Source organism: Xenopus laevis, chromosome 6S (genome assembly GCF_017654675.1).
Source record: "Xenopus laevis strain J_2021 chromosome 6S, Xenopus_laevis_v10.1, whole genome shotgun sequence".
Classification (NCBI taxonomy): Eukaryota; Metazoa; Chordata; class Amphibia; order Anura; family Pipidae; genus Xenopus; species Xenopus laevis.
Genome location: NC_054382.1, coordinates 44,694,919 through 44,720,782, shown reverse-complemented (window position 1 = coordinate 44,720,782; position 25,864 = coordinate 44,694,919). Strand labels below are relative to the sequence as shown.

Here is a 25,864-nt window from a genome sequence, read left to right as displayed (position 1 = left end):
CTTCAATAAATTATATTCTTTACTCACTGCTTGTCTGGCCAATCTGACACCAATGCCTCGCATTCCAATATGCATTTGATTATTATATTCAAAGCCTCTCCCAAATTCAATCAACTTCATTTCCTCTACCTTTTTGCTTCCTTCCAAGGCAACTGTTACTAATGCATTCAATCCTAAAGAAAAAATATGTTTTATGCACAGTTTTGGAAATATTAAGGTTCATGCAATAAACAGGATGATAAAAATCTAAAGAAAGAATGCCTTCTATGATAAAATCAATACACTCAGTATATATAGGGAACAAAAAAAGATATACGAGATATACAAGCAGTTCCATGACCATTCAACCTGAGTGCCTTAAAGGGGTTGTTCACCTTCCAAATACATTTTTCAATTCAGTTGTTTTTAGATTTTAGACTTTTTTCAATTATTTTCCATTATTTATTTTTTACTGTTTTTCCAAAATCTAAGTTTAAAGTTGAATGTTTGTGTCTGTGGTGTTTAAGTCTGGCAGCTCCGTAATTCAGGCGCAGACTCTAAACTGTTACAATTTTGCAACATTTAGTTGATACATTTCTCAGCAGTGTCTCTGGAGTATTAGCAACTATTGTATCAAGTCTAACTGCTGCCTGTATTGAACCCAGAGATTCTGCTCAGCAGGGACAAAGGTAAGAAATGTAGCAACAAAATGTATCAATTCAGGACAGTTTACAGGGTCGGTGACCCCCCCTCCCAGAGCTGTTTCAGAAGATGGAAAATAAAGAGTCATTGGAAAAAGTCGTTATTTCTGGTGATCTATCTGAAAACAACTAGTTGTTTGAAGGTGAATCACCCCTTTAAAGGAATTGTTCAGTATAAAAATAAAAAAGGTGTAAACACATAGGCTGTGCAAAATACAGTAAAACATATCTTCAATATAATAAATCAGCCAAAAATGTAATGTATAAAGGCTGACTGGAGTGACTAGATGTCTAACATAATAGCCAGAACACTACTTCCTGCTTTGCAGCTTTCTTGGTTTCCACTGATTGGTTACCAGGCAGTAAGCAATCAGTGACTTGAGGGGGGCCACATGGGTCATAACTGTTTGCTTTTGAATCTGAGCTGATTGCTGAGGATCAATTGCAAACTCACAGTTATGTCCCATGTGGACCCCCTTAAAGTCACTGACTAACTCAGAGTTGAAGAGCTGAAAAGCAGGAAGTTGTGTTCTGTTCTGTTATATTAGACATGCACTTACTCCAGCCTTTATACATTATATTTTTGGCTAACGTCCTGTTCCTTTAAAAGCGAAATACGCAGGAGCTGCCTCAGGCGGCAAGTATGGCATAGGGGTATATTTATCAAAGAGTGAAGTTAGAGATCACCAAAGTCCTCTAGAGTGAAATTCCGCCACTCCATTAATTTTTATAAGATTTTTAAAACAGTATTTATCAATGGGTGAAAGTGAAAGTTTATCCTTTAATAAACGCACCTATCAAAATCCCATAGAAATGAATGGAGAGTGGCGGAATTTCACTCTAGCGGACTGTAGCGATCTCCAACTTCACTCTTTGATAAATATACCCCATAGAATTTCCCCTGCATTCATGTACTGGGATGACCATCCTTTAAACCTTGTCACTCTTCTCATCTTTAGGGTGGTGGCAGATGTAGCGTTTTGGGGAAACGCTATTTGAGGAGATTAGTCACCCAGCGACAAATCTCCTCTTCTTCAAACAACTAATCTCCCCGAAATGCCTTACTGCTGGCTGGAATGTGAATCGCCGGCGGTGGCAATCGGATCGATTCGGTCTTCCAAAGTCGCCCGAGTTTCCTTGTGAGGCAACTAAGGGAGACTTCGGAAAAACTAAGTGATCCAAGTGCCATCCTGCTGGCTGGAAGGCATTTTAGAGAGATTAGTGGGTCAAAGAAGAGGAGATTTGTCGCTGGGTGACTAATCTCCTCAAATAGCCAAGTGTGCCACCACCCTTAAGAATAGACAGGCTTGGAGATTATGTGACTTTTCTTTTAACCAAAGTTGAAAAACTCCAATATTTAATCCTCTGTCGTCTGGTTGAAAATAAGCTATAAATGCAATTTCAACATAATACTAAGTAAGTGCTATACTCTACCTTTGGATCGAATAGCCTCTGCTGTGATTTTAAGTTGTTTTACATCTTCATCTAGTCCATCAGTGAATACAAGTAACATCTATATAATTTAAAAAAAAGCATTTAAAAACAAATTGCACTTGGGGATATTCTGACTATAACAATGCCAATCATTAATATACCATACCGTTGCTTTTCCTTTGTCTGTATTCTTAAAGATATCCCAGGCAGAATTCAGAAAAGTAGAATCAAGGTATAAAGGGCCACTAACTTTAACTTCCTTTAATTTATTAAATAGATCTTGGCTGTAGGTGTTGAATCTGGAAATACTGTTTGTATCTTTCACATAAAATGCAACAGAGACTTGAGGTCGCTTTCCCGCACCGCAGCTTGGGCTTTTCATTGACAACATTGTCTTTAAAATATTTGGCAGGATGATTTCTAGTTCAGGATGGTCATGGAATACACTTTGACCGCTGGACTTTGTTGAGATGTCGAAACTGACCACAACATCAAGGGAACAATCTGTTGATGACACAAAAGTTTGCTAGAAATCAATACAATGGCATTTAGTTTACATGTAGGTACAGTACTGTATAAAGACTGAAATGTGAGTTACAAAGCTAGCAGAGTAATTGAATGTCTACCTGGTAAAACCTGGCAAATAATAGCGTGGTTTTATATCAACGTTATAAAGCTAAAATGGATTTTCAGATTTTTTTTCACAAAAAACAGCAATTTCTGGTGCAAACATTTGCAGCATATTTAAGCATCAAGCCTCTTGTTACATTTGGCTGCCTTTTACAGAATTATTCTCAATTTTTTTTCTTATTTATTATATATAAAAGAAATAAGAGGCAAAAACATGGGCCAGTGATAACATTTTCTGTTGCCAGAAATTCTGCTGCCAAATTTTTATAGTGAAAAAAATGAATCTATCGGGAGCTGAATTCCTCTGGGTTTGTTTTTTAAACACAGCTGATTTTCCTTCCCTTTCATAGAAATCAATAGTTGAACCTGCTGGCAAAGCTATCAAAGTTCTGCCAATCATGACACAGAGAAAAGTAGAAAGACATCTGATCACTGAAAATCGGTGAACATAAATATTTCCCATTAGCTGAATTTTTATCAGAACATACATAAAGGTAGCGTTTTTTAATCTTTCTCCCCCAAACCAACAAAGGGGGTTCTAAACATTTACTATACTTCAGGGCCGGAACTAGAGGTAGGAAGAGTAGGCACATGCCTAGGGCGCAAAGCTGGCAGGGCGCCAGGCACTTAGCTTCTCTGCCTCCAACCCTAGTCCGGTCCCATCTCTTCTCTCCCTGTGCATGTGTGGGCATCTCTTCACACTTGCGCATGCCCATTTGGCTGTTCGACCGGCCAGGTTGCCTAGGGAGCACCTGCCTGGCCTGGCCCAGCGCTGCTATAAGCAAGCATAATTATCCATTAGCCATGATCCATTAGCCATCTTGTTGATGAGAAATGAGAAATGCCATAACACTATGCCATGTATTCAGCTCTGCAGAAATACTTGACTGCAATAAACTTTCTCTCTCATTAGTGTTAACAATATCTCTAGTGGTCCTTTCACTGGCCCTCTTCATCTATTGAATCAGTTATTAGCTACTTTGTATGTAAATTTTTATGTGTAATATACTGTATTTATATACCATTTATTATACAACACTGCAAAATCTGTTGGCACTTTATAAATACATGCAAATAAAACTAATATTTGGCCTGTATTATTTGGATGATCACACTCTTGTGCTGGCCGCACTATTGCGTGCTAGCTGATAACACCCCCCTTTCCAACCTAGATTTTAAAGGAAAACTATACCCCCCGAACAATGTAGGTCTCTATAAAAATATATTGCATAAAAAAGCTCATATGTAAAAGCTGGTTTTATGTAAATAAACCATTTTCATAATAATATACTTTTTTAGTAGTATGTGCCATTGACTAATCATAAATAGAAAATTTCAATTTTAAAAAATAAGGGCTGCCCCTGGGATCCTAGGATTCACAGTGCACATAAACAAACCAAATAAACCAGACATGTTAGGTCACCTGAGCCAATTAACAGACAGAGTTCTGTATTTTGCTCCCACACATGTTAATGCTACAGTTAGAGCTGCAGTATTTCTGGTCAGGTGATCTCTGAGGCAGCACAGAGACCATCACTAAATGGTTGTTCAAGACAAGAGATGTAAAAAGGCAATATTTACTTAAATACATATACCAGTTTGATAAGTTTCTTTAATATGCCACTTGATTTGATATAAACTCTGTTGCTTAATTATTCATTTTGGGGGTTTTGAGCTAGCCCCTCTGCATTTTCCTTTTGCTATATATTTTGCATAAGTAACTGAGTATACTGTATATAAGCAGTATAGTAGAACCAGGTTGTAACAGACATCAAGATTGCTAGTCCCAGTCTTGTATATGGAAACAAAAAACTGCGTAACAATTCTTTGTTGTCATACTGATAGCAACAGTGATATAACACAACAGGTTCACTTTCTATATGGCTGAGTATAGTCACTATTGTAATAGCTGCCGTTATGTTTTGAAATTCCCCAGCTTTCATGTCATAGTCCTTCCTTAGGACTTTTCTGCACATATGCTTTAGCATATGTTAGTTAAGGCACATGCAGAATGGCCATTTGGGCAATTTCCGCTTTGGTCCACCCGGTGGGCTCCCCTGTCTCTTGTGGGCCCAGATCTGCACCCTGCGGATCTGTTACAAAAAAACAGTGCTCATGCGTGTGCTCCCAGTCCAACCCTGTCTATAGGTGCAGCACTAAGGGTGAGTCACTCTGTGTGTGCGATGAATATGATGATGATGAAATGAAACCTCAATTAGTCTGCAAAAGGCTCAACATTCAAAAGGACCCCTGGAATAACACCTTTGAAGGCAGGCGGCAGTTGTAAATTCCAGGGTATACTTTTCACCTTATGCAGCAAAGCAAGCACAAGATTTGAGAATAGAAAAACCATATATAAGTGCAGGTAGCTTTGTTAAAAGTGTTTTAATGGAAGTAATTTTGTTTTTTGAACTTTGTTCCTTTACATTTTGATAAACTATCCTTCTATCCTACTGGAATGCAGACACTTTTTTTAGTAAGAAAATTAGCTCTATCTCCCTCCACCAAAAAAAAAAAGCAGAGTACAACTCGACACAGTTTGAGTGAATGTTCGATTTTCAAAAACTTTGAATTTGAAAGTAAATTTTTGGGTACTTTGACCATCGAATAGGCTATATTCGACCATTCGACTTTGATTCGAACGAATCGAAGTAAAAATCGTTCGACTATTGGACCATTCGATAATCAAAGTACTGTCTCTTTAAAAAAAACGTTGACTTCATACTTCGCCAAATTAAAGCTACCGAAGTGCAATGTTAGCCTATGGGGACCTTCTACAGCACTTTTCTAAGTTTTTTTTTGGTCGAATAAAAATCCTTCAATCGCGAAAAATCGTTCGAATCGTTCGATTCGAACAATTTAATCGTTCAATCAAACAATTTTTATTCGACCACAGGAATGTCGAATTTCGAAGTTTTTTATACTTCGAAATTCAACCCTTAGTAAATCTGCCCCTTAAAATTTCTATTAAAACAAACATCAGTCCATAGGGTTACTGAAGTCAAACATGGTTGACTTAAGTGTCCTTGAACAAATATGAATTCAAAGCACAGACCTTCAACTCAGTTTTGAGTTTGCATGTTTTTATTATTTTTTTAACTATAAACACTTACTGGTAACAGGATCTTTTGAGCACGTATCTCTAACAAGCCTCTTTTTAATTGATTTCAGACTTCTGACATCATCAGTATATATCTTCTCAGGTGATCCTGTGATCTTCGCAAGCTGTGTCTTGCAAACTTTTCCTATTCCCACAGCGTATATATCTACTCCACGGTCTCTAAGAGCTTTTGCAGGTTGTGCAACATGATCTGATGCATTTCCAGCAGTTATCACCACAAGAAGTTGCTTCACACCCTGATTTATACGACAGTCACTGGATGGTCTATACACAGTTGATTTTGTGAATGCAAGTGCTGCTCCAATATGACGATGCCCTTTAGTCTTTGCGATTTTTCTTATTTCTTTTTTTAAAGTTTCTTTTTCCGTAGAATAGTCAAAATTAATTTCTCGAATGCAAGATTCACTGTACTGAGAAACAGCTATATGGACATTTACTGGGCCAACATTAAAATCATCCATAACTGAAATCACAAAATGTTTAATTTCTCTAAATGTTTCCTTAGAAGTATTGCTGGATCCATCAATAAGAAATAACAGATCTGCTTGTTCAACCTTGCAGTCTGAAAAGAAAATACATATTATTGTTTAAAATATTACCATTAGCAGATAAGCAGATGGGGGTAAACTGGTACCAACTCACTCTTCTTAATTCTGTAGAACACTGGTCTCTGTACTACCATATGTTAATATAAATTAATGACTAATTGTATAATGCATTTTATTTTGTGTATTTACTGTATATTATTAGTTAGTCCCTTAGATCATCAGGTAAGTGACAGAAGCCCAGAGCATGTAATGTTAATCAAAAAAATTTAGGGAGCTATTGAGGACAAATTGAAAAAGCCCAGGTCTTCATTGAAAAAGTGCAGCCAAAAGGTGCTTTATACTTTCTTGAACTATAGTCATCTCAGGACCTTTTATTCCGAATGCTGGGGACCTGGGGTTTTCCGGATAAGGGGGTTTTCTGTAATTTGAATCTCCATATTTTAAATGTATCAAAAAATAATTGTAACATTAATTAAATCCAATAGGATTGTTTTGCCTCCAATAAGGGTTACTTATATCTTAGTCAGGATCAAGTACTACTAGGTACTGTTTTATTATTAAAGAAAAAAAAACATTTTTTAATTCAATTATTTGATAAACATGAAATCTATGGAAGATGTTATTCCCATAATTCGGAACTCTCTAGATAACAGGTTTCTGGATAACAGATCCCGTACTGTGCAAGCACAGTAAAAGAGAACTGCAAGCACAGGTAAATGACTTTTGCAATTATTTTAGAGAACACATGCTCTATGTATATGTAATAGATTCTTTAACTGAAACTGCTGAATATGTGGGTACAGAGGGCAGAGAATAACTGTAATCAAACATTGACTACACATTGGCATGACATTTCCAAAAAAATCTTCAATCTTTTAATTAGGGATATATGTGTGTATTTTTAATCCAATTAAATTGTTTATATATCTCAACTGGCAGCTGATATAGAGTCTGAATGTATGCTTATTTACACTAAAACTGGTTTCATACCTGTTTTATTGCACATTGCTTCTGATACCTGGACACGGATGTCTTGTAATCCACTGAAGTTTTCTACCATGAACCATTTGCCTTCTGTTCCAGCCATTGTTACCAGCTCTTCTGTGTTTGCTTCTTTACCAATACCAATAGCATAGATGATAATGCCTTCTTGTTCTAGCTGTCTTGCTGTCTCATTCAATTTAGCTTTATCATGAGATTCCCCATCAGTCATAACAATTACAATCTGAGGCACTCCCCTTGCCTTGCGGCTGCCATGTTTCTCTGTGAAGAACTCTTTTGAAAACTTAATAGCTCCTGCAGTGTAAGTGTTTCCATGTTGTACTGTATCTTCGTAGATATGATTTATAATGTCCAGTTTGTTCTTATACCTGTTCAAGTAGAAGAGTTCCTTGTTGTGATCAGAGTATTTGAGAGCGCCAAATTGAACATTATCTGGGCCAACAGCTGACTTGTTCACCAGTGATACCATAAAATTTTGCATTTCCTTATATTGTGTAGAGTCTATACTGGTAGATGAATCAATTACAAAGACAATATCTGCCACTTCTATTCTCTTGCATTCTGAAATGATAAAAATTCTAGATGACCATTTCAAGACAACAATAAGTAGCTAAAGCGACAATAATGAGCCTTCAAATGCGCAAAAAGTTCACTAATCAGCTATTTGATCAGATGATTTGGATTATATGGTTTTTGAAAATGTATTGGCAATCTCCTTTAAAATACTTACCTACTTCAGGATTGCAAAGTCTAAAAAGCAGATCACTTTCAACTGTCTCCAGTTTGTCAAATGACTGGTAGTAAGCTGTTAGTTTCCCACTTATAGCTTGTAATTGTTTTTTATTAGCATTGAAGCCTCCTATAGAATAAATGATCACTCCTTTGCTTCTTAAAAGATCGGCTGGGGCTTTCACTTCATCTTGTGCTGGGTTATCTGTGATCAGTATAAGATTTTTACTGGCTTTTCTACTTGGTCTTGCTCCTTTAATCTTTGCAAAGTAGTCAGCTACATTTGTTAGGGCATTTCCGGTCTTTGCAACATCGCCCATTAATTTCATGTTGTCTATGGAGTCCCAAATTCCAGTTTTGGTTGCATGTTTGTTGAACTGAAACTCTTCCTTAATTGAATTACTGAATTGAACAGCGGCAAACTGTACACTTGTCAATCCAACCTCCACTTTGTTGACCAGATCTTTCATGAATGTTTTCACTTTGCTAAACTTCTCCAGTCCCATACCACTAGAACTATCAACCAGAAACAAAATGTCTGCCATTAAGCTTTCACATGCTGCAAAACAGGGAACAGAGAAATGTTTTGTTGAGAAAGAAAATCACTATATGTAGAAATAGAAAAATAGAAGTGAAAAATTTTGCTTGTAATTGTTTAAACATACAAAGAAAAACTTTTTCAAAAATCTAGCCTTGCCCTCAGCCTATAAATGTATTACAACTTTGTATTTGTAGGCTTTTAAGATTGCTTGAATGTAATGTTTTTAATGGGGTTAAACTGTTATACTAGTGGACACTCTGGGGTCTCCTTGTGGGGCGATTAATATATAACTTTCACTGCCCTGGTGCATAAGGCACTTCTAATCCTTTTTTATTTGCAACTAGGGATGCACCGAATCCATGATTCGGTTTGGGATTCAGCCTTTTTCAGCAGGATTCAGATTTGGCTGAATCCTTGTGCCCTTCCGAACTGAATTCCAAATCTGAATTTGCATATGTAAATTAGGGGCAGATAGGGGAATCACATGACTTTTCAAGGAAATAAAAAATGTTTTTCCATTCCTCACCCTAATTTGCATATGCAAATTAGTGTTCACATTTGGCTGAATCTTTCATGAAGGATTCAGGGATTTGGCCAAACCCCAAATAGTGGATTCTGTGCATACCTAGAAGAAACATTTCTGTAATGTATCTTTATTATTTTAAATAGATAGTTTTGAAGCTACAGACCACCATATAAGCTGTGGATCGCTGCTGCTAAAGGCTCTCTCCTCTGCTCTCTGCTGCTTCTTAGCTAGGGATCCTGCCCAAACAGGAAACTGACACTGATCTGGTTACTGCACATGCCTCCCCTCTTCTGCTTCATTTGCATTTCACAAATCCTATTGGCTAAACCTTGTCAGCCAATCCCATCAAAGATATGTAAATGAAACAGGAGAAGGAAGCATGTGCAGAGCCAATTAAAGGAAAACTATACCCCCCAAACAATGTAGGTCTCTATAAAAGGATATTGCATAAAACAGCTCATTTGTAAAATCCTGCTTCATGTAAATAAACCATTTTCATAATAATATACTTTTCTAGTAGTATGTGCCATTGGGTAATCATAAATAGAAAATTGCCATTTTAAAAAATAAGGGCCGCCCCCTGGGATCGTAGGATTCACTGTACTCACAAACATACCAACAAACCATACATGTTAGGTCACATGAGCCAATTAACGGAGAGAGTTGTGTCTTTTGCTTCCACACTTCTTCCTGTTACAGTTAGAGTTGAAGTATTTCTGGTCAGGTGATCTCTGAGAAAGCACAGAGACCATCACGAAATGGTGGCTCAAGGCAAGAGATGTAAAAGGACAAAGATTTACTTAAATATATATACCAGTTTGGTAAGATTCTTTAATATGCCACTTAATATGATATGAACTATCTGTTGCTTAAGTGTTCATTTTGTGGGTATAGTTTTCCTTTAAGTGTGATTTTGTTTGGCTGCCTGACAGGGTTGCCACGTTGGTGGTTTACTAGCCAAATTGGGCTAGTTTTTAAAAGTCCAAACCTGCCAACATACGAATTTGGGTTAGTTTTCGAAGTTGCTGAGGGTTTGGACAAGAACCAGTCCAATTTTTTTAATGCAAATTAAGCCCACATTAGGTTTTAGTCTGCTCTTTACTAGGCTTTGGCATGTACCAGCTGGGGAATCCGGTGGGGGGAGCCACGTTAGTTTAGCTGAAGCTGCTGAGCAGTTCATCGGTTCAGACTTCATTCCATTCCAACACCCCACAGTCGCTTTTGCATTGCCTGTCCTTCATTTTGTGTGGGAATTGGTATCCTTGCAGTGAGTTTACTTATCTTTCTAATCTATGTACCATGTGTTTCTTGTGGTGATTCTGGTAGACAGGGGTAAGGGGAACTAAACCAAATGTACCTTATTACCTGAACTGGTATAACTTTCATAATATATAGAGAAATATTATAACACCATTTTTTTTGATGTATGAAAACACAAGTGACTTTGAATACACCCCCTACCCATCAAGAGCAGCAATACTATGTTGGTTTTTGTATAGGTGACAAGGTATTCTGGGGAAAGGGCCTCCTAAAATTTACATTTGGTTGGAATACCCTAGAGACTGTAGCTCACGTAAAATGCATTTTTTCATTTCTATAGAAATCTGTCCCAACCAGGAAAATGTAAATATGTCCCCCTTTAATGTAAGAAAAGTTATTGGAAAATTGATTTGATACCCCGATTGTTTTACTTCATAAAGATTTTGTGTACAAATTTGGCTATTTTTGGGCTACTTTTGAAATGGCGTTTGGCTACTTTTTTTTATAGTCTTTGGCTGGTTTTGAAATTTTAACCTGGCAACCCTGCTGCCTGCCATATCCCGGGCTGGGAAATTCCCTACAGAGAGCTGAGCACACAGATGAGAGAACTTTAGCAGGGCTGATCCGTGGCTTATCAGGTCTGTAGTTTCAAACGGGACATTTGAAATAATAAAGATGATATGCAAAAAATGTTTTTCTCACAAGTGATCCTAATCCATTTCATAGGGATATCAGTGTAATGAGTACTTATCAACATTTGGAAAATGGAAAGAGGGTCAAAAAGATTTGGCTGAGCTAGAGAACTATCATGTTGTTTCACCAAGCAAATTTTCGCTCAGACGAACAACCGTTAATCCGAAAATTTCCGATACGTTACCCTTTTCTCCAAAGTTTACTTCGCCTGGTTCTACCTGGTGAACTGTTAAGATGAAGCTACATCCTCAACATTACTATATCAGTGACATGATATCCTGTATTCAGAAAAGTCAGATAAAGGAAAAAAATATAGCATTTCCCATATTTTAATGTGGGATTATGTTTAAAAGTTGTAAATGGTAAATATATTTTATTTTCCATTTGAAGCTTCTGCCATATTTGTTTAGGGTAGGCTCATTTTTGGGACAATAGAGGGTCTGCTTCCTTGGACATGTTCGATTCAAATCCTCTGCCATCCAATATTTCTTTGGGCTCATCTTAGTTTAAAAAGTGTTATAAATACATGCAAATATAGTTCAAAATTAGTTATGGGCGAATTTGGGGCGTTTCGCCGGATAATTAGTGAATTTTGAGCTTTTGACGCCGGTGTCTGTTTTTGGACGCTGGGGCTAATTCGCTGGGCAAAATGCGCTGGCATCCACAAAAAATGGATGCCGGCATCCATTTTTTTTTACGCTGATGAGTTTTCGCGGCGGTTTCGGGAATTTATTCGCGAGCGGTGAATTGTGGGAATATCCCGCAAATTAGCACCTGGCGAATAAATTCGCCCATCACTATTCAAAATCTACCAAACCGTAGCCTGATTGATCTTAGGGTCAGCCCCCAATTCACTGTTTAAAGGGCACCAGGGATGCAGCAAAATTTTGGGCACACCAGCAGTAGGGATGTACAGAATCAGGGATTCAATTTGAGGTATGGCCAGGATTTGGTCTTTTTCTTTAGGATTTGTCCAAATCCAAGTGCCTTGCTAAACCAAATCCTAATCCTTAAATTCATGTGACTTTTTGTTACATGAATAAGGTAACTTCAATTCTATTACTTAGGAAAACTATACCCCCGAACAATGTAGGTTTCTTTAAAAATATATTGCATAAAACATCTCATGTAAAACCCTGCTTCATATCAATAAATCATTTAGTACTTTAACCCTTGCTTTCCTTAATTTGCATATGCCAATATATGTTCTGATTTGGTTCAGGATTCATCCGAATCCTTCATGAAAGATGGGATTCAGTGCACCCCTAATATAAAATGCAATTTTATAAGTGCACAGTGCATTTTAAACCCAGGGTGAACATATTGTAGATCACTATGTGATTAACTGCTGTTGCAATCAACCTTTTTAACAGATGGAATGCAGTTAGCAATGATATCCATTAATCCTTAATAAAGTGGCTATTGGAGTCTTCTATAGTAAAGAAATGAAAGCATACAATTTAAATGATTAGAGATACTTTACCTTTTTCAATACAGATTTGCTGTGCTATAACATTCTTAATGTTTTGCAAGGAATCAAAGTCATTGGCTAAATGAATTCTTTGCTCTGTTCCTGTGATCTCCAGCAACTGAGTTTTATTATACCCTCGCACTCCAATTGCATAAGTGTTAACACCATGACCCCGGACAATCTCAGCAGCCTCCTTCACACTGTCCTGGGACTCTCCATCTGTAAGGACAATTAGATGTACTGGCACATCACCAGGCCTGGTGTTTTCTCCTTTTGTAATTACCTGCTGAGTGAAATTAATAGCTTTTCCAGTATCTGTCCCACCACCTAGTTGCCTTAGATTTTGCAGGGCAGATTTTAAATCATCTTTACTAAAGTCTCTACCAATAGGAATCTCTCTCGGTGAATCTGAATAGAGTACACATCTAACCAGAACTTTTTCAGGTCCTATGTCAAACATTTCTACAAGATTTTCCAAAAATATCTTCATTTGCTGGAAGTTGTCAGTGGAAATGCTGCCAGACTCATCAACAAGTAGATATATATCAGCAACCTCTGTGTCTAGGCATCCTGCAAAGAAACAAATACTGTATGTCAACCAATTGCCGTACACATACTAAAAAACATGAGGTTATGGGGCAGAGGCAGATTAAGTAAACTTTAGGCTCTGGGCTTTTCTTAAGATATGGCCTGCCTGTCACCAACACCACCCAGCCTACCATTAATGGACAATCTAACATGATGCTGATCAACTGTACTCCTGTTGCACATATTGACAGGTTTATATCAAGAAATAGATGGCAAAAACATGAGCAGAAAAAAGGGCCTACCACTGACAGTTATTGCAGTGAGTTATTGCGGCACAAATATCACTGGCTGAAGGCACACAATGTAATATGTATGGCCACAGACAACAAAACGTGTAATAGTATGACCATCTTTTAAAGCCAGGCCCACCTTACCATATTGGTTACCATATTGGTTACCATATTGGTTTTTATACATTTAACAAAGAACGTGTTTCATCTTCTTAATTGAGACACATTTCTTTTGAAAGGAAAACTTTCTTTGGCTACAAAATCGATAAATATATCATGACCTATACAGAAGGTGACTAGTAGCAAATTGCACATTATAAAGCTAGTGTATTTGAAGCACTTTAAACAGTTAGAGCAGAAACCGCTGGCACTCCTTGCAAGAAGCACTGGGTGCTGACTCGACAATCATATTATTTACATTAAGATTCAGTGCTGGTACCTCAAGTACATTCAGCAGTGGGTATCGATAGATCAAGCACATTATATATTGAGTGGTGAATACTGTCACCCCATATACATTATATACAAAGATAGATAAAAGGACTGGCTTACAACTACAACCATCTCTGGGTCTGCCGATAAATGTATCAACTCATGTAGCCACTAAATGTTACCAATTGTAACAGTTCAGAATCTCTTCCTGGATCAATGAGCTGCCAGATTAAGACATGCATATTAAAGGGGGACTTTGACTTCCAAACCAAAATTTGATGTTTCTTCAAAAGGTATGAATAAATGCCATTTTCTATGGTGAAATCCAGCTGTTTAACCTTTCTTCTCTTTCTGCATCATTTGAAATCCTGGCAGGTAAGGAGGGACTAAACACTGATGTTACTAATTGTAACAAATTCTCCACAGTTTACAGACAGCATGCAGGAACTACATAACCCACAATGCATTGTGATGTTCTGCTCCTTATTGAAATCATGTGTGCAGGGAATTGTGGGGTTTGGAGGTTGCAGGCTAAGGACAGATGGCTGCTGATACAAAGTAACAGTAGTCAGCCAGCTCAGCAAAGTAGTCAGACAGATCAGAAGAAAAGCAGGGGGGTAGGCTTAGGGAACTGTTCCAAACCATTAAAAATCATGAAAGTCTCCATATTTTTTAATTGATGTTTATTGCAAAGTTGCTTGAAATTATGTTTAATTTTCAAAAAGCTTAAGTTATGTTTTTGGGGAGTTCCCCTTTAAACTTTTAACTTAAATTTTGGAAAAACTTCCTTCTGATGTGCCGGTTCCTTAGAGCGCATGTGGCGCGCAGCTCCTTTATTTATAGGTGCATTGGCGCTGACGTGTGACGTCAGCGTGCAGTGGCGCCAAATTCAAAAGTATTAAAGGGGCTTTAGCACTATGATCATTGCCAGTTATAGGTTCATTCTTTGTGAGTTCCTGGTGCTTTAGCTATTCTAACCTGATTATCTGATTCCTGTTTTGACCCCTGCCTGCATGACTACTCTTACTTCTGTGATCCTGACTCCTGTCTGGTAACCGACTATTCTAACTTCTGTAATCCGATTTCTCTGGCATAGGCTTTTGAGAATATTCATCTTAAGTTGAGTTTCTACTCAAGTCAAAGACAATATCTTAACAGTGTAATGTTTGCTATGCTTGGAGTTTATGTACTTAATTAAGACAGGGATGACAATTTTGAAAAACATCATTATACTACTAGCCACAATGCATATTATGTTATGTAACAGGGGTAAAGCTCTTGTTGGTCACGTAAACCATAGGAAGCAATGAGCAGTTTTACTACTTAAATTGAGTAAGAGTAAAGTCTGATAGGTTGATAAGGTATGCTGAACAATAATAAGTATACTCAGTTCAAAAAATTTGGTGAGGATTGCCTATCTACGTTGGGAGTTGGTGGGAACTACTAACCCCACCATCCACCTATGCTGCCCACCCTATGCGTTTCACTGAATAATCAGATTCGTCAGGGGCATAGGTGACGTAGCTGATTATTCAGAGAATCTCGTAGGGCACGCAGCATAGGTGGACAGTGGGGTGAGTAGCCCCCACCAACTCCCAAAGTAGATAGGCATAATTGTGCGCGGGGGAGAAATGGAAGGGATTGAAGGACTTCTAGTATTGGAAACTTGTACAGCCAATTGGCGGCTAACTAATGAATAGTACTTGTTTGGTGTTAGATAAAGGCACCACCATTCCACCATGCGTCAATATTTTTAAATGTATGTATTTTTAAGGACATGGTCCAGGACTGCTCTAGTGTTTAGTAGCAGTGAGTCTATATATGGGCAGTGTGTTTTAACTGGTGATTAAAGGTTAAGTTTTATCTATATTTGAGTAACCACAGGCTGAACTGGTTTGCGGGAAACAACAGGATGGGAATGTACAATTACCATGTCCCATTCAGTTCTGTTTCAATTTTGGAATTCATATTTTCAATATCTAACTTGCGGACTTGTGATTAAGGAAGAATAATTGTGTGCTCACTTTTATAGTCATAGACTTGTCTGAGCTCAGAAAGAGTATACTATCTCATTGTGAAGCATTGTGAACAACTTAAGTAAATAAAACATAATTTAAAAGTTTTTGGCTTAAAAACAAGCCTCAACACCCTATAAAACAGAGAAAAGAAGGAGCAACATTTCTTTAATATAACAAAATGTTTTTCTCGCACAAGTTTAGATCTAAAATTTATATTACATCACAGTGTCCCTATGACTTTATTTCATGCTTACCTTGTTTGATGAGTCCTGTTCTTGCAGGAGATTGTATTGTGTATTCTTCCAGCACATTCTGAATATTTTTTTGTATATATTCTACCTGTGTAGAGAGGTCTGAAAATGCCTTTAAGCTAATTACATAATTGTCAGGCGGGTGGGATGCTATTTGGTCCATTTGAGTTTTTTTGGCTTCTGCGATCCCCAAGGCAAAGCTTGTTACTTGGTCTTGTCGCAGTAGATGCGCAGCATCAGTAACATTATCAGCAGACAGCCTATGAGTGATCAAAAAACTAATTTGCTTTATTCCTTGCCCCTTCCTACTTATCTTTGGATTAGCAACAACTTCAGTTCTTGTAAAGTTAAGGGCATGACCAGTGTTAGCTATCTCTTCTTTCACTGCCGTTATGGATCTTATGGCCTCCAACACACTGTTTTTGTTTACTCCTATCTCTAGTGTGGTCAGTAATTCAGCTTTGCTGCCGTACTTAACCAGATGCACATGGGCACAATTTTCGCTGACTGGTAGCCTTGATATGACATTAGAAAGAAATGTCTTTAAGTCTTCGTTTTCTGAAGGTTTGTGATGAGAAGTATCTATTATAAATACTATGTCAGCAGTAAATTCTTGGTCACAAGCTGAAAAACAGACAGGGATAAGTAACTAAGAATTCAAGGAAAATATTTTATAACAATGGAAACATATAACGTGAAATGTTAGCTAATAGGAAAACAGTGTAAAATATATGAATTCTAAAAAAACATTAAATGTTGCACTGGCAATCTGTTATAAGGTACACCACGTTCAAATTACCTTGATAACAAAAAAATCTACCTTAGGTTAGTGCCAAATGGGGCTGATTCTCAGCCTGTGTATCCCAGTCAGCTGGCCTCTGCTCACTCCTGTTCTTTCAGTCAAGGGCACTGCATAGGCCTGGGTGCAGTCTTAGAGTGTTTTTTGTCAAGAAAACACACACTTAAGCATTTCCACTCTGAAATCCACTCTGTGCGTCTGCATCCAGGCTGATGCATTGCCCATGAGTGCAGGCACATCAGGAGGCAGACGCCAGCAGATCGGAATACACAGTCTGAGAATCAGCCCCGTGTTGCATAGAGCCAAGCCCGGACTGGCAATCTGTGGGTTCAGGCAAATGCCCAATGGGCCGCTCACTTAAAAATGCAAATTAGGTTTGTCTTTAATATGTAAATGAGCCACTCACTTTAGAAATGTAAATGAGCTGTCCGTAACAGCCATTCATAGCTAAGCCGATGCCTGCATTTGTGCGCATGCCAGTACTACACCAGGAATTCTGACCAACTTCATTTATTAATATTAGAGTTGCTTGCTATATACCCAATCTCTTATGCTTATGATAGGTATGTTGGCAGAACAATCACTTCAGCCTGTATTTGGAAAACTGTGATATGTAGCATTAATTGCATGAGGCAGCCTAGTCTTTTCAAGTATACCACACTTTGGCCCTGTGACACACATGGTAATTAAAGTCCTCTTATCTGCCAGGGTACATGGTCCAGCTGGGGGCACACAAAGGAAAATTTAGAATATACTGTAAGTATAGGGCCACTAATCAATCTGATAGAATAGTTGTGATAGAAACTAGGGTGAGATATTAGTTGTAAGTGCCAGTTCCAGCACCTAGGGTTAGGGTTGCCACCTTTTTAAAAAAATATTTACCGGCTGCTGGGGGGCGGGGACACAAAGGGGCGGGTCACGTCGTCAAAAGGGGCGGGCCGTGATGTCAAAAGGGGCGGGTCCAAGCCACGGACACCACAGACGCTAGAAGAGGCAAAAGAAAAGCTAAGTTGCAGGGGATTGGGGGCAGGCCGAGGGCTCCTTTTAATCATATTACAAATTTACCGGCAGCTACATTGCCGGTAAATTTGTAATACCGGCCCCGGCCTTGGCAGGTATTTTACCGGCTAGGCCGGTAAAATACCGGCTGGGTGGCAACCCTACCTAGGGTGTATAATATTACTGAGGATTATATGGTAATCTATTAATAAACACTAGTTCCAGTTAACCTTGGGGCTGAAAATATATGTCATGCTTTGAATGCGCGTAAATACATGGGCTGCATTGATACTTTTGCCAGGGCTGCTTTTTTCTCCCAGTCCGGCCCTTTGAGCTTTCTTATAAAGTTTACTTAAGTAATTAAGTAAGATTTATATGAAAACTCAATGTAAATGCACCCATAAACACTTGTTCTGAGTCCTCTGTGAAAATAGCCATTGCATTTCATTCCTTCTATTATTTACACATAGGCTTCGATATCAGATTTCTTTTTCTTAGCTCAAACCACCCCACCCTGTGCGGTAGCCTGCACAGCATCCTCCTCTACCCCTCTCTTCCAATCCCTTCTCCTTCCTATAATCTTAGCAGAAAGGGGAGCCAGCACAGAGAGATACAGCAGGCAGTAAGACAGATGCAAGCAGGGAAGTTATGTCACACCAAATTGATATGGCGGCTGATATCTAGGGATGGGTGAATTTTTTCACCTTGATTCGCCACAGAAATGACGCCCATAGACTTGTATGGCATTGTGCGACAAAAAAAAAACATGTGTGTCAAAAAAAAAAAATTTCGGCGCACGACAACATTTTTTTGACGCCCGTAGACTTCAATGGGCATCGCCGACATTACACCAGCGGCGAATTTTGGGTGAAACGAAACATCAAATGTCATATTCGCCCATCCCTACTGATATCTAAAGGAACAGTTCAGTATAAAAATAAACAATTGGTAAATAGATAGGCTGTGCAAAATAAAAAATATTTCTAATATAGTTAGTCATGCAAAAATGTAATGTATAAATGCTCGAGTGAGTGAATGTCCAAAATAACAGAACACAACTTCCTGCTTTTCAGCTCTCTAACTATGAGTTAGTCAGTGACTTTACAGGAGAACTAAAGCTTGACTAAAGAAGTAGCTAGAAATGTTGTACATTATATTTTGGACTTCTGTACCAGCCCAAAGCATCCTGAGCCCTTTAGCAGGGAAAATCTGTGCTTCTGATGATGCCCCAGTAGCTCCCCATCTTATTTTCTGCTGATTCACTGCACATGCTCTGTGCTGCTGTCAGTTACTGAACTTAGGGACCGACGCAAAATATACAGTACACATAGAATTTAAATGTCACAATATAAGGCTGATTGTCAATTAATACTACATGGCAGCACAGAAACCAGTGCAACTAGCATCTGAATTTAATAATCAGTCTTGTAGCATCAGCTTATATTACTTGGCAACCTCATTTTCCTCTTTATTCATTTGCGACAACCCCTAAGCTTAGCTTCACAACAGCTGCTCAGAGCCCAATGAGCAAGTGAGTGTCGGAGACACTTTCTAAGATGGTGACCCTCTGTGAAAAGTTTGAAGTCCTGGATCATTGCTGTTATTGAGAAGCTGAAACTTTAGGCTGGTACAATAAGTGCAGTATATAAAATATGGAATCTTAAGCATACTCATTTTTAGGGGTTAATTCTCCTTTAAGGGGGGCCACATGGGACATAACTGTTCAGTGAGTTTGTAATTGATCCTCAGTTTTCAGCTCAGATTCAAAAGAAAACAGTTATGGCCCATGTGGCCCCCCTCAAGTCAGTGATTGGTTGTTGCCCGGTAACCAGAAAGTGGAAACCAAGAGGAAAGCAGGAAGTAGTGTTCTGGCTGTTAAGTTAGACATCCAGTGACTCCAGCCTTTATACATTACATTTTTGACTAACCAAATATATTAGAAACATTTTTTATTTTGCACAGCCTATCTATTTACCCAGTTTTTATTTTTACACTGAACAATTCCTTTAAGCAAACAGAGAGTTTCTATAGGATTTTACTAAGGTATTGTAAAGCATTGTACATAATAAATATAGCATTCTAGCTTGCACTGTTGTGGCAACTCCTTCTCCTTAAAGCTGTCTGCAGTAGATTCTGGGCCATTAACAGTTAGGTAACCAAACTGGCCAATACATGTCTGCGGATTGAATCTTAAAGGATTTATACACACAGGCATTTTTTTATGCATTTGAAGTGCATTTGAAGTGCATTTGAGAAGCAGGCTTGAATTGATTCTGACTGGTTGTACATTCAGAGATAAGCCACCATAACACGTCAAGGTAAAACCCATATGGCGGTCCCTAACTATTTACCTCTGGTCATAATTTCATTAATTGCTGGGGTCTAGGTTATCTCTCCCCTTTGAAAGCTAATGGCGGGGGAGGACTAAGCCCTATGATAAAAACCAATGCCCAGGTCGGGAGACCTTTATTTTAGGTAATGCTCTTATGCCAGGATGCTTTAGAATTTGAAATTATGACCAGAGGTAAATAGTTAGGGACCACCATATGGGTTTTACCTTGGCGTGGTATGGTGGCTTATCAATTTTATGATCATAATTTTGTAACTAAAAAAACCCTGTCTTTGTAAATACAATCATCTGCATAGATTACTTATATGACAGGGGACCAGGGAATGTGCATTGATCAATTTTTCTTCCTTTTTTCTATGTCTGTAGTTAATTTGGCCAGATCAGCAGCATTTCCATTGTATTTTAGTACATTTTTATTAAGCCATGGAGTGCTCCCACAACCTCTCCTTTTTGCATTTTGTTTTGAAGCAAGCAACTAGAAATGGGCTACACCTTTAAATACAATGAATTATTGTTGTATGCGACTTACTGTATATTGTTGAATCAACAGTGATATTTAAATCTTCAGTGATTGTAGGGATAACTGATATATCTGTGGCTAAATAAAAAGAAAAATCTAATCATGCAATCATCTTTGTAATTGTATTAAACTGGTACATTTAAAACATAAAATGTTATCTATGAGCTAGGTCTGTAACACATTAAGCATTCAAATAATGCAACTAGCATTGATCAAAATACTGTAATCTTTGAACATTGCTTAACAATACAGCAGTGGGAAGCAACATAAGCAGCCCTGTGTTCAGGGAATCAATGGATGTTAAGTATGGGCTTTGTACACAGGGTATTATTGTAGGGTCAGCGGTTCCAGCAGCTTTTGAAGGACCCAGGAATAAATAAAATTCAGAAGAAAACTTAGAACTTTATTATGTGTATTCAGGGGAGACCATCCTACACAAGACTTGAACCTAAAAATCTTTGACCTGAAATTCAAGTACATGTAAATATCTTTACTATATTGTCATACACTCACCAGTCTTTGTACAGCTAATACAGGTATGGGACCTGTTATCCAGAATACTTGGGACCTGGGATTTTCAAGATATGGGTCTTTCAGTAATTTGGAACTTCATACCTTAAGTCTGCTAAAAAAAATCATTTAAATATTAAATAACCCCAATAGGATTGTTTTCCGACCAATAGGGATTAATTATATCTTATTTAGAATTAAGTACTAGGTACAGCTTTTTTATTACAGAAAAAAAGAAATATGTTTTAAAATGTTTAATTAAGATGTAGTCTATGAGTTTCTGGATAACAGATCCTATACCTGTTTTAGACTCCCTGGGCAAAGCAGAGAGAGACCTGAACACCTCGCTAAAAATCAACTGCCTGGGTGTTGATAAATAATAGATATAAAAAGTTGCAAATTACAGCACTCAAGATTGCTTCTAATTAAGTCTTTTTAACATTCTTTTTTTAAACGTTTAAAAAAAAACATGCAAATGCATTATCTGGTTATAATAAGAACTCACTCAAGAAAAACATCAAAACGTACACATATATACTGTATGAACAAATCATTAAAAAAGGTGCAAATACAAGAAAATGTTTCCTTACCTGAAAGTGTTGGTACAACAGTCTTACTTTGTATGACATCCTTAATGCTGTCTATCAGAGTTGTAGAGATTGTAGGAATATCTTGAATGTTGGATACCTGTAAGATATGTCTAGTTGATGAAGCTATGGCTTGAAGTTGAGTCAAGGGAGTTGTCTTTAACCCTACTGAAACTATTCTGACTCCATCTTGTTGAAGCTCAAGGGCTGGCTGTGTAACATCATCCAGAGAGGATCCAGAAGTCACAACAACAAGAACTGGTGGATACACTGATTTGTCTCTATCAGTCACTCTTTTGAAGAACCTTTCATGTGCCTTTGTAAGTGCATTGCCAAGCTTTAGAGATCCACCTTTATAAGCAAATTTATTTTTAATATGACTTATAACTGGACCTTTTCCCTTATAGGTGTTTAGCAGAAAACCAATGTCTAAATCATCATTGAATTGAGCCAGCCCAACTCGATATTTGTCTGGTCCTATAGGCAATGAAGTGATTATTCTGGTGATTAAGGTTTTCACTTGGCTGAAGCCCTTATCTCCCAGGTTACTGGAACTGTCAACCAGAAAAACAAGATCTGCATACTTGGGTAAAGCTTTAATGAAAAAGGAAAGAAAGATATACAGCATAAATTATTAAACCATGTCCTGTAACTGACAATATAGCAATGTCCTTAATGACAATGTTGTCTTACCTTTCTGAGTAAAAGATATCTGAAGCCAGCTGAACATAAGTAACTTGAATAGTAGGATCTTCATTTTGATAGTTGACTAGTCACTCTTTTAATAGGAAAATATTATTAATGGCATTTCTTTAATGAAAATCTGTTGTACCCTAATAAAAAATGTGTTCTGTTTAGTAATCAAAAGCAACTAATAAAATAATATTTTAAAGCCAGCCTGCTATATAAGATAATGTGTAACTCATGCTGCTTAATCATGCTCAAAATGTTGTCTTTATTATAAGTGTATTGTTAGTTGCATTTGGCAAAGGTTTTTACGCCAAAGGGAAGGGACTCTCCTCTTTAACCAATGATCCATGGGACAGTGAAGTACTTTGTAACTTTATATGAACAAAGTGTATGCTTGTAATTATACTGGTAGTTGAACCAGTGGTTCATATTACACAATTTGATTGTCTATGGCAAATGCCACACAGGGCTGATTCTCAGTCTGCAGATAAATGCAGCACTAGAAATAGCCCATTCTCTCACACCAGCTCTCTCATGTGCTTGCACTTGGAGCCACTGCATCGGTCATATTTCTGTACCCAAAATTGCTTCCAACTCAACAAAGCATTCTGGTAGATGTGTACCTTTCCTTTAGTGTTTTCCCAGCCACTGTGCCACAAGGTCCTTTTCAAATTCAAATAAATGTGTATCAATACAGGTAAGGGATTCCTTTTCTGGATAACTGTTATCCAGAAAGTTCTAGATAATGGGAATGCCGTCTCTTATAGGGGTATATTTATCAAAAAGTGAAGTTAGAGATTGCCACAGTCCTCTAGGGCAAAATTCCACCACTCTCCATTAATTTCTATGGAATTTTGAAAGGCGTATTTATCAAAGAATGAACTTTCACTTTCACCACAGTACTTGATCCTTATTAAGCTACATGAATCCATATTGGTGGCAAAGCACACATTTAATATTTAAATTATTTTAACAGACTGAAAGTATAAGTAAGCCTCTTATTTTAAAATCCTGTAAAAATTACTCTGAACGGGGGGCGTGGCCTAACTGCCGATGTGAGAGCACGCATCTAGGAGAGCTCCGCCATAGACCCTGCTACATACCCTGATTAAGCAGCACTAACTCGCACAGAACGGAGCCACTCGAGCACCCGTGGCACCCTTTACCCCAGAGGCAAATTATGGGGTACACCAAAGCGCAGAAAAGAGCGTCGGAGGCAGCATCTCGCCTGGAAAAGTTTGCCCGCGAAGAGCCACAAAATGGCGGTGAAGATGAGCAGGCCGCAAGTCAGCCTGGAACCACTGCCGAGAGCCAGCGTGCAGAACAGGAGGGCAGCACACCAACCGACACCTGCGACCCGCCGGTAACACCAGAACCTACGCTAGGCGACATTATGGCTGAAATCAAATCTGCAAACACCTCCTGCACCGCACTAATACAGACCAAGACGGAGGAAATCCGGATCGACCTGTCAATCATCAAAGGCGACTTGCAGGGGCTGAGGGAGCGCACAACCGAAGTGGAAGCCCGAGTGAGTACGCTAGAAGATAACTGCCGTGACCTCCCAGAACAATATCGTGAGGTCAGAAAACTACTGTCTGACGGTCAGCGCAAGGCAGACGACCTAGAAAACCGCTTGAGGCGCAACAACCTCAGATTTGTGGGGTTCCCCGAACAGGCAGAAGGCAATGCACCAGAGGCCTTTATCGAAGGATGGCTAACGGAGACCTTCGGAGCAACACACCTGTCAGCCACCTTTGCCATAGAGAGAGCCCACAGAATCCCCACACGGAGGTCCCCCCCAGGGGCCCCCCCCAGACCCCTGATAGCCCGTCTCCTGAACGCGAGAGACAGGGACAAAATTCTATCATTGGCATGAACCCAGGGCCCTCTCCGCTACGAAGCGGCCACCATTTCTATATTTGCAGACTACTCAATGGAGGTACAGCGCCAGCGAGCAGTCTTCCAGAGCGGGAAAAACAGGTTACGGGCAGCAGGAATCAACTACGCCATGCTGTATCCGGCGCGTCTCCGTGTCCTCGCAGGCGGTAATACGCACTTCTTCACCTCGCCCCAAGAGCTCAACGCCTGGATGGATGCGAGAGGAATCCCTGCTTGAGACTCAGAGACCCATAGTCCCACTTAACTGTGAGTATGAGCGCAAGCTCACAACCAGCCCAGCAGTTACAACCCAGGCAATAGGGTAATACCCGGGCCGCTGGGGCCCCCGTTCTCCCCTGCTGGAGACGCGGCACTAGCACCCCTGAACTATACTGGCCACTATTTTTTTCAATTGTCTGCCTGGCCGAGGGGGGGGAGGGGGCTCGGTGACAACATACAGCAGAACAATCAGTGGCTGAGGCCACCCACCCCTGAAAGCCTACTCCTACCACAAGGCTAAAACACCAAAATTAACTGCTAAAACAACTGAAGGGACGACATACAGTCACCGCAAGCTGCAACCCAGTTGAGGCATAGGGGTAAAAGGCGGTCCCTTTGCTCTCCAGAAGATATCCCCAACAGACGTTGTTTAGCACAGCTCACTACGGTGGTATGCTTTACCCCACATGAGATGTCTTTTCACCACTTTTTGGTTTTGGTACAAATTCTGCCCTCAGTTGGGGATTGGGCGGAAGGGGGAGGGGGGTTTTAAGGGGGTGACAGGTTTATACAAGTTTACGCAGTTAGCTCAAAAATGTTTGTTTGATATGTGCAACAATGTATTGATATTTGTATGGTATGCCCACAACTCTAAAGGAAAATGGCAGTGGCCTTAACAAGCTGGAATGTAAGGGGCCTAAACGACCCAATTAAAAGAAGGCTAGTCCATGACTTCTTAAAATCCCATTCCACAGCAATTGCCTTCTTGCAGGAGACCCACCTGGTGGGGTCTAAGACCCTGTCCCTCAAAAGGCCTTGGATTGGATGGGCCTTCCATGCCACCTTTTCCACACACTCCTCAGGGGTTTCGATTTTGATAGGCAAAGCAGTCCCCTTCAGGTTCATCAACCTTAAATCTGATCCAAAAGGGAAGATACATATTCCTCCATTGCTATATATATACAAACGAGGTATTGCTGGTGAATGTATACATTCCTCCCCCGTTCGAACCAACAGTGCTGCGGACCATAGCCGGCTTACTAGTGCAACATCCGCATGCACTCACTATAATAGCTGGTGACTTTAATGAGGTTCTGTCCCCTAATATAGATAGGATGCACAGAAACCAGGCTACCCCCTCGCCTTCCACTACAG

The 25,864-nt window shown here is 39.0% G+C and overlaps 1 protein-coding gene across 1 annotated transcript in view; it reads right to left on the bottom strand.

Annotated features, from left to right (window-relative positions):
* Positions 1-25,864, bottom strand: part of col6a6.S (collagen, type VI, alpha 6 S homeolog) — an 83,457-nt gene that overhangs the window by 39,863 nt on the left and 17,730 nt on the right. The window contains exons 2-12 of the mRNA XM_041567543.1: positions 22,613-22,697; positions 21,923-22,513; positions 20,832-20,900; positions 16,158-16,778; positions 12,648-13,205; positions 8,146-8,703; positions 7,404-7,976; positions 5,858-6,427; positions 2,281-2,618; positions 2,115-2,193; positions 28-173 (exon numbers count right to left, since the gene is read on the bottom strand). Of these exons, the coding sequence (XP_041423477.1) occupies positions 28-173; positions 2,115-2,193; positions 2,281-2,618; positions 5,858-6,427; positions 7,404-7,976; positions 8,146-8,703; positions 12,648-13,205; positions 16,158-16,778; positions 20,832-20,900; positions 21,923-22,513; positions 22,613-22,676 (4,167 nt within the window). The 5' untranslated portion in view covers positions 22,677-22,697. The remainder of the gene's footprint in view (positions 1-27; positions 174-2,114; positions 2,194-2,280; positions 2,619-5,857; positions 6,428-7,403; positions 7,977-8,145; positions 8,704-12,647; positions 13,206-16,157; positions 16,779-20,831; positions 20,901-21,922; positions 22,514-22,612; positions 22,698-25,864) is intronic.